This window comes from Octopus bimaculoides, chromosome 2 (assembly GCF_001194135.2).
Source record: "Octopus bimaculoides isolate UCB-OBI-ISO-001 chromosome 2, ASM119413v2, whole genome shotgun sequence".
NCBI classification, from domain to species: domain Eukaryota; kingdom Metazoa; phylum Mollusca; class Cephalopoda; order Octopoda; family Octopodidae; genus Octopus; species Octopus bimaculoides.
This window is the reverse complement of record NC_068982.1, coordinates 5,920,846-5,930,260: the sequence shown is the minus strand read 5'-3', so window position 1 is coordinate 5,930,260 and position 9,415 is coordinate 5,920,846. Positions and strand designations below refer to the sequence as shown.

The 9,415-nt window shown below is 39.3% G+C and overlaps 1 protein-coding gene across 2 annotated transcripts in view; it reads left to right on the top strand.

The window, feature by feature from the left end:
• LOC106868895 (carbohydrate sulfotransferase 15) overlaps positions 1-9,415 on the top strand; it is a 76,382-nt gene that overhangs the window by 47,062 nt on the left and 19,905 nt on the right. For both annotated transcript variants that reach the window (XM_052975431.1, XM_052975438.1), the window contains exon 2: positions 8,320-8,546. In XM_052975431.1, coding sequence (XP_052831391.1) covers positions 8,355-8,546 — 192 coding nt within the window. In that variant the 5' untranslated portion in view covers positions 8,320-8,354. The remainder of the gene's footprint in view (positions 1-8,319; positions 8,547-9,415) is intronic.

The window sequence follows — 9,415 nt, the reverse complement described above, 5'->3', positions numbered from 1 at the left end:
CCACGATTCCTAGACCGGATGTTGTGAGTGTTTATTGAGCGAAAACACCTAAAGCTCCACGAGGCTCCAGCAGGGGATGGTGGCGAACCCTGCTGTACTCTTTCATCACAACTTTTCTCACTCTTACTTCCTGTTTCTGTTGTGCCTGTAATTCAAAGGGCCAGCCTTGTCACACTGTGTCACACTGAATATCCCCGAGAACTACGTTAAGGGTACACGTGTCTGTGGAGTGCTCAGCCACTTGCACGTTAATTTCACGAGCAGGCTGTTCTGTTGATTGGCTGTTCCGACAGAGTGCCACGATTACTCCACATCGTTGAAATATTTATCTTTCACCTGTTCAATCATTTGACTTTGGCCATGCTGGGATACCACCTTCGAGAATTTTTAGTTGAACGACTGGACCGCAGTACGTATTCTATCGGTCTTTTTAGCCGAACTGCTAAGTTATGGAGACGTAAACACACCACACTGGTTGTCAAGTGGTGGTAGGGGAGAAACACTGGCACAGACTCACACATATATATCCATATATATACAAATATACGACGGGCTTCTTTTTGTTTCCATCTACCAACTCTACCCACAAGGCTTTGGTCGGCCTGAAGACACTTGCCCAAGATGCCACACAGTGGGACTGAACCCGGAACTATGTAGCTGGGAAGCAAACTTCTTGTCACACAGCCACATCTACCGATGCTGTGATATTATTTAATATTAAGGCGGCGTGCTGGCAGAAACGTTAGCACGCCAGGCGAAATGCTTAGCCGTATTTCGTCTGCCGCTACGTTCTGAGTTCAAATTCCGCTGAGGTCGACTTTGCCTTCATCTTTTCGGGAGATGAAGGCAACCGACTGCACCCCCCCCCTCCCCACCAAAAAAAATTTCGGGCCTTGTGCCTAAAATAGAAAAGAATATAATTTGATATTTTAGAAAATGTAGGCAGCGAATAGATTTTCAAAATTGATGATCTGCATTGTCTACAAAAGCCCTTCTCTTAAGAGAAAATACAAAAGACAAAAATGTATCTGCTTCTCCATTTCTCGTTATAACTCGAGCCAATGAGGAAACCCCAGCTAGGCCGCTCGACAGCCAGTCCTCCATGAAATCACATTCTACTGTATTTATGTATTTCTACATAACCCTGAAAGTAGTGAAGTTTTTAATGTAGGATTTCGTGATGGGAAACAGCTATTGTTACTATCGTTGTTGTTTAACCCCAAGTAATTTGTGATAGAACAGACGTATGACCAAGTACATCTTGACACTTTCAGGGTTATATAGAACTACATAAATACAGAGGGTGTGACTTCATGGAGAAATGGCTGTCGAGCGGCTTAGCAGGGGTTTCTTCATAGGCTTGAGTTATAACGAGAAAAGGGGAAGGCGATACATTTTTCTTTTGTCTTCAGAGAAGCAGGGCTTTTGTAAACAAAGCATTAGACACAGTTTGTCGGTAGGCTAAATGTCATGGCACGAATGAAGGCATACTTACTAATCGCTAGACTATTTTCGAACTTATCTTCATGAAAAATTCTAGAAATGTAAGCTGAACTCTAATGCAGATAGCACTTACAGCTCGTAGAATGCCAGCCACTAGTAAGATCTGAAGTGTTTTCTAGCCATTAAGTGGAAAAAAGGACTAACCTTTTGAGAGTTAGCTTTAGCTACACTATTAAAGTGTTGCTGCTATTTAAGGGTTTTCGAGATGAAGCATAGCAGTTAAAAAGCTGTTCAAGTTTGTAGTTGTATTTCATGGGTTTACGTATTCTTCTTTGATAAGTAAACTGAGTGTGTTTTGGTCGTATCGTGGGACATATTGCTGGGGATGTTTTAAGCGCTCTGTTTCGTAGAAGAGAAGCACTAACACGTCTAGGCTACGGTTGAATAGGAATCTATACGAGAGGCTGTTGAGGTAGGTGTATGTAGGAATGTGTTTGGTTAGAAGTAACAGACAGAAGATCGTTGATATTTCAAAAATTGCATTGAAACATCACAGATTCCTGAGTGTATTATATTCGATATAATGTGAGAGAGTGAAAGGGGAGGGGAGAAAGAGGAAAGAGAAGAAAGTGCGTCTCGTCAACCCACGATGTGATGTAGCTGTCTGATAAATTTCCACTCACTTAATAAAGGAATCAACAGAGCCCAATGGCAGATGAATTTCCCATAGGACTCTTGTGTCCTACATTGTCAAATACTTCACGATAATGCTTCTGCTGGAATTCTAAAATGGGAATGACTATTAGCGAGTAAGATTTCCTTCAGATCAAACTCTGCTGGTGATTACGGAAAGAGAGGATGATAAGGAAGTTGATTGTTCACGATTTCTTTTATCAGTTAGGTCGTCGGAATGAATGAGGTAGTCTGGCACATGACATGGTGACAGAAGTCGCTTTTCTTGGCAGCGAGCTGGCAGAAGCGTTAAGCACGCCGGGCGAAATGTTTTGCGGTATTTCGTCTGCCTCTACGTTCTGAGATCAAATTCCGCCGAGTTCGACTTAGCCTTTCATCCTTTCGGGGTCGATTAAATAAGTACCAGTTACGCACTGGGTTTGTCCCCTCTGTGTGTAGCCCCTTGTGGGCAGTAAAGAAATAAAAAGTTGCTTTTCATGAGGACTACCGATACAATAAATTCTTATACGAGGGATGTATGGAAAGTTCTGAGCCTTCAAGGACTTTGAACCTTGAAGTCTTGTACCTCCATCAGAAATTTTTTTTTTTTTTTTCTTTTTGAGGCTCAAAACTTTTCATAAACCCCTCGTAAACGGTGTATAGGGGAAGGAGAGAGAGAGAGAGTATGAGGTTAACGGTAGGAAAGTTTGGAACACACTGTTGGAATTAATAGCTGGAAAATGTCAGGAACTGACGAGTTGCTAGATTAAAGTGAGTTGAGATGTTTTAACACTTTCTGACTAAACGCATAAAGAGTTGAAATATGTGAGGTTCAGGACGTGGTATGGGAGAGAATTTTGCTATGCTTATACGAAATGTAATTAATAGTAAATGTGTTGAATTTATCTGCATGTCGGCTGCTAACACACGCTTCGCTACCTTGTACACAGAAAATAGTCTCATGGGAGTAGTTTTGTTTGTCGGTTATTTGTATCACACAGACGTAACATAAGTATTAAATATATTTTCCTTATTTGGTGAAAGAGGGAGGGGGGCAATAAAACAGGAACCCATCACTCTTCTCAATTCATACTGGTTTCAAATTCTGACACGAGGCCAGCAATTTTGGTGGAGGAGTAAGTCGATTACTTTGACTCCAGTACTCAACTGGCATTTAATTTATCGACCCCGAAAGGATGAAAGGCAAAGTCAGCCTTGATGGAATTTGAACTCAGAACGTAAAGACAGATGAAATGCCGCTTAGCACATTTTGCCTGGTCTACCATCGATTTTTTTTTTCCTACGCTAGGCACAAGGACCGAAATTTTGGAGATGGGGCCAGTCGATTAGATCGACCACAGTACGCAACTGGTACTTAATTTATTGACCCCGAAAGGATGAAAGACAAAATCGACCTCGGCGGAATTTGAACTCAGAACAGACGAAATGCCGCGCAACATTTTGCCTGGCCAACCAGCGATTCTGCCAGCTTGCTACCTTTGAACTTCCCACTTCATATTGGCTGATGAAATCGAAGAAATTAATGTATAGCCATATTTATAAAGACGGGTGCTTATGGAGAAAATTGGAGCAGCCACAGGAATTTCCAGAAAGCAAAAGTTCTTGTAGAGGAAAAATGAACACTGTCATTGGTTAATACAGTTCAATATTTGAGAGATGAGGAATTATGTACATTATTTACATTTGACGGATATTTGTCCTCATCTTGTTTGTTGTTAACACAACGTTTCGGCTGATATACCCTCCAGCCTTCACCGGGTGTCTTGGGGAAATTTCGAATGGGTTCTCATTCCGAAGGTATTTTTCGATGTTATTATTGATATTATCATTATTATTATTATTATTATTATTATTATTATTATTATTATTATTATTATTATTCAGGTCACTGCTTGGAATCGAACTTGGAATCTTGGGGTTAGTAGCCTGCACTCTTAACCACTATGCCATATGCCCGTGGACCTAGTGGTTAAGAGCGCGGGTTACTAACCCCAAGATTCCGAGTTCGATTCCAGGCGCTGACCTGAATAATAATAATAATAATAACATCGAAAAATACCTTAGGAATGAGAACCCAAGTTCGAAATTTCCCCAAGACACCTGATGAAGGCTGGAGGGTATATCGGCCGAAACGTTATGTTAACAACAAGCAAGATGAGGACAAATATCCGTCAAATATAAATAATATACGGTCATTAGTGTATATTAAGATGGGGATTAAAATAAATGCGAACAGTTGTACGTAGTTTAAGAGTGCAGTGAAACATAATACACAGCATATTAAGAGTTAATCTACATCGTTGAAACTATTTCTGCAAAATGCAATTTTAGAAATATGTACTTTAATAAGAAAAGTAGGTAAAGTTAATCGAGAAGGGAAGACTGACTTGAAACTCCTTCCTCACAAAATTATTTCAATGCTATCAGCATACATCAAAAAAGAAAAAGAAGAAAAAAATGAGCCTCTGCAAAACTTCACTCAAAAATACGCATTTTTAGAAAAGTTTATGGGGGAACAAATTCGGTGGGGTGCCAAATCGTAAATACGCTATTGTAGCTGAAATATCCAGCGTTGCCAAGGCGGTGAGCTGAAAGAATCGCTAGCACGCTGGGCGAAATGCTTACCGATATTTCGTCTGTCTTTACGCTCTGAGTTCAAATTCTGCCGAGGTCGACTTTGCCTTTCATCCTTTCGGGGTCAATAAATTAAGTACCAGTTGCGTACTGGGGTCGATCTAATCTACTGGTCCCCTCCCCTAAAATTTCGGGGCCTTGTGCCTAGAGTAGAGAAGAATATTAAAGGCGGCGAGCTGGCATAAACGTTAGAACGCCGGGCGAAATGCTTAGCGGTGTTTCGTCTGTCTGCACGTTCTGAGTTCAAATTCCACCCAAGTCGACTTTGCCTTTCATCCTTTCGGGGGTCGATAAATTAAGTACCAGTTGCGTGCTGGGGTCGATGTAATCGACTGCCCCTCCTCCCCAAACATTTCGGGTCTTGTACCTAGAGTAGAAAAGAATACATCTTTACTCAGATCAACAAAAGATATTTCGGCTTGTAAAAACGTGTAAGTGCGTGTGCGAGTGTGTGTGTTGTTAATATGTATATCTTGAAATAAATAGGCAAGCTGCCAGAATCGTTAGCACGCCGAGCAAAATGCCTAGCGACACTTCACCGATCTTTACTTTCTGGGTTCAAATTCCACCGAGGTTGACTTTGCCTTTCCTCCTTTTGGGGTCAATAAAATAAATACCAGACGAGCACTGGGGTCGATTTAATTGACATAATCCTTCCCCTCGAAATTGCTGGCCTTGTGCCAAGATTTGAAACCAGTATGTTATGTAAGCATGTTTACACTTACGCAAAGGTTTGATGCTGTGAACAGGGTAAATAAAACTCAACAATACAAGTAGAGCAGATATGTGCTATTCATGTAACTGTAGCATTATTTAACTCCAGCTGACAATTTTTTAGCTGTTTACAGTAGTATAATTTCGTATTTAATGGGGTTGTGGACAAAAGAGACAGTGTTCTTAGCTGACGAAACGGAACAGCGCTGAAAAGGATGCGTCCTACGTACGATCTAATGACGTCACCCACAACCCAAAACAAAATGTGAGTTTATACAAGTCTATGTAGAATTTCTCCAGGGATTATTCTTGCAACACTTAAGTCTTATCACTGGCGATTTCAATCGAACGCGTTAAACACGACTTTACATGATAATATTTTATCCAAAGCTGCTTCATCCAACATTTATTTTATAAACATATACATACATATGTATGCATGCGTACATACATGCACGGTTGGTGCGTTGTGTTTTTGAGTAAAACACTTTATTTTACGTTGTCCTGCGATCACTTCCGACATCTGACGCGTGGTGCACTGTGCGCCTGTTCAGACAACGTTGATTTGATGAAGAGAAGGATCTCATGTACAGAACATGCATTTGATCACTATAAACAAATTACCTGTGCAGGTCGTCACCGACAAGAGTTTCCATCACGTATACGAGGTCTGATCAATAAGTATCCGGACTGTTGTCATAGTAACGAAGCTAAAGCACGCAGCGTAAAGCCGCTCGGCAGGGACGGACCTTGAACTCTGCTGTGCATGTACACTAAGTTTTAACGTCTAACTCACTTCTGCTGCTTACAGCAGTGCTTGGAAGGAAGGTGTGTAGCATGTGATGGTCGCATTGACCAATACCTGCTCAGAGGCCTACGCAAAGTTTTCAAAGCGCTTTCATCTTCCCAACACAATCAAGAAGATCTTGTACAACTAAAACCCGAGTGTCTTTTTGGTCATCTGAAAGCAGTTTTCGCATAAACTTGCTAGACACGCGTCTCATACCCAAATCTTCAGTGATAATAGATTAAACTGAACCGTAACTAATCTGCACATTCTCTAACTCACGGATGGTGATTCGACGATTTTCCCTCATAGCTGCATGCACATCTACGATGCAGAACGTTCGTTAATATCGACATTTTTTTTTTCTTTTTTTGGCCATCTTGGAAACGTCTGAACCACTGGTACACTTTTGTGCGGCTCATACACTCCTCTCCATACACTTTCTACAACTTTGCGCAGGCCTCTGAGCAGGTATTGCCATGACAACTTTCTCTGTCATGGGCAATGCGACGATCACACGCTACACACCTTCCTTCCAAGCACATGCCCTGTGCTTGGAAGGAAGTGGGGCCCCAGTACCTGTAGATCCCCGAGTTAATTGCCCTCTGCGTACCCCTATAAATCTGACCCTGATACACAGTTTTTTTTTGGGGGGGGGGTTCAGATGTATAATCATGATTAAGATCATAATTAAACGCCTTACTCTACCGCTGCCTTCATTCATATTTTTTCCTGCAGATTATTCCGCCAAAAACTATTTTTATTAATCTTACTTTTCGGTCTTTTTCTCTCATCCACACTATCTATTCTTTCCCATTCTCCGCATTATTATTTTTTTTTTTTTTGTAATCTTATCTTTTATGTTTTTTCTATTTCCTCATACTTTTTTTTATTTCTTTTTCTATAATCTTATTTCTCTATTCTTATCTTTTCCTTGCTCTCATCTTCTCTCCCATTTTTCATTTTTTTCCTACTCTCTTGTCAAATCACTTTTTCCCTTCTACATTTCTTTTATGTTCGTGATTGTTTACCTCTAAACAAGAACATCGGATTTACAATGCTTGCACCATATTATCGAGTGAAGCGAACGTCATCCAAATGAATGTGTAAAGGTTTTGCTATTAATTGTTTCATGAAAATACAAAATGGAAGAAACTAAGCAAAAAAAGCGATGGAGATAAGAAAGAAAAAGAAAGTAAAGAGAATGTCAAAATGGTTTTAAGTTAAATTCGCAGACTTTTGGAATAGCCGTCACAAATAAAATAGGATTTCTTGTTTGTTACTTCCTGGTATTACTCAGAGTGGTAAAAAAAAATACTTTCAAAATTACTCATTATATGATAGGTAATATTCTAGTCGTAGGTTGGTGCATAATTATTGCAGTTTTTTTTTTTTTTTCAATAAATTTTATTCAGCAAAAACAATAACATCTTTAAACAAAACATCTTTAAATGATTATTCCGGAGCATATTCACCATCTACTGCAATTACTGCTTTCCATTTGCTTGGCAGACGGTCAGACCGTCATTCGGAAATGTTTTTGTTAAATATTGTTATTGTTTTGTTTTTGTTGAAAAAAAGCCGCAATAATTATGCGTCAACCCAATCTATCTATCTGTCTGTCTGTCTATCTATCTATCTATCTATCTATCTCTGTCTGTCTGTCTATGTATGCGTCTATCTATCTATCTATCTATCTATCTATCTATCTATCTATTTATCTATCTATCCATCTATCTATTGGGTTGGTGCATAATTATTGCAGCTTTTATTCAATAAATTTTATTCAACAAAAACAATAACAATATTTAACAAAAACATATTTAAATGATTATTCCGGAGTATATTCACTATCTACTTCAATTACTGCTTCTCATTTGCTTGGCAGACGGTCGGAATAATCATTTAAAGATGCTTTTGTTAAATGTTGTTATTATTTTTGTTGAATAAAATTTATTGAAAAACAGCCGCAATAATTATGCACCAACCTAATATTTATGATACTTAATCCAACATCGAAATCCTAACTTGTTTTTACTTAATTTCAGATTCGAATCTCAAGATAATTTTAAAATCAATTGGTATGATCAAAGGCAAAAAGGTGCTGTTGTTTTGCATTTTGATCGTTGTCATATACATAGCGTTCATCCACAATATATTTCGGAAACCTTTACAAGCACAACTTAGGGTTAAAGTGAATAACAAAAAAATTGACATCATTGATTTAAGGAGACACCAACTTAGGATTACCAAAGAGAATGATCTCATTGAAAGAGTAAGTAATATCCTTCGTTTTTGTTTTGATTAACTGTGCTAGTTCCACGTAATAAAAACTCATGCCGGTGTCACGAATAAAACACCTGTGCCGCTGCCACCTGTGACGCCCCCCCCCCACTAGTGTCATTATTAAACATCCATGCTGGTGCCACGTAAAAATCTCACGGGTCTGTGCCACGTATAAAGCACAGATGCTGGTAAAAAAAAAAAAGCAACCCGTACAATGCAAAGTGACTGGCATTAGGGTTAGGGCATTCGGGTGTAGAACTCATACCAAGACACACAATTGGAACCTGGTGCCCCTCTTCAACTTGCCGGCTCCTGTCAAACCGTCCAACTCATACCAGCATGGCAAGCAGATGTTAAATGATAATGATGATGATGATGATGATGATGATGACAATGACGACGATGACGCTGGCGGCAGTAGTGGTGGTGGCGACGACGTCGACGACGACGACGACGATGGTATATCTCTAAAATTGCTCAAATTCTTATTTCCTCTTTCTTCTCAAACTTTTAATTTCATCTCCAGTTTAACATCTAATTTTCTTCTATCCTTTATTATTTCTTTTAACATAGAAATCGGTAAAAACGTTGTTTTAGGGGGCTGAGAACATGACCCTTTTCAATGTCAATCTAACTTAATTCTGCAATGCACAGAGCAAGATAAGAGTCATTGAATACGTGATAAACAGTTCATTAGTGAAGCATATGATTCGGGTTCGAATTATGACTGAATACATTTACACACACCCCTGATTCCTTCATTAAAATTTTCATTCATTACACTCAGACATCCAGGGCCTTCTTTCTCAGTTGTATATTTTTTAAATCTTTTAATTGTTTCAGTTATTAGATTGTGGT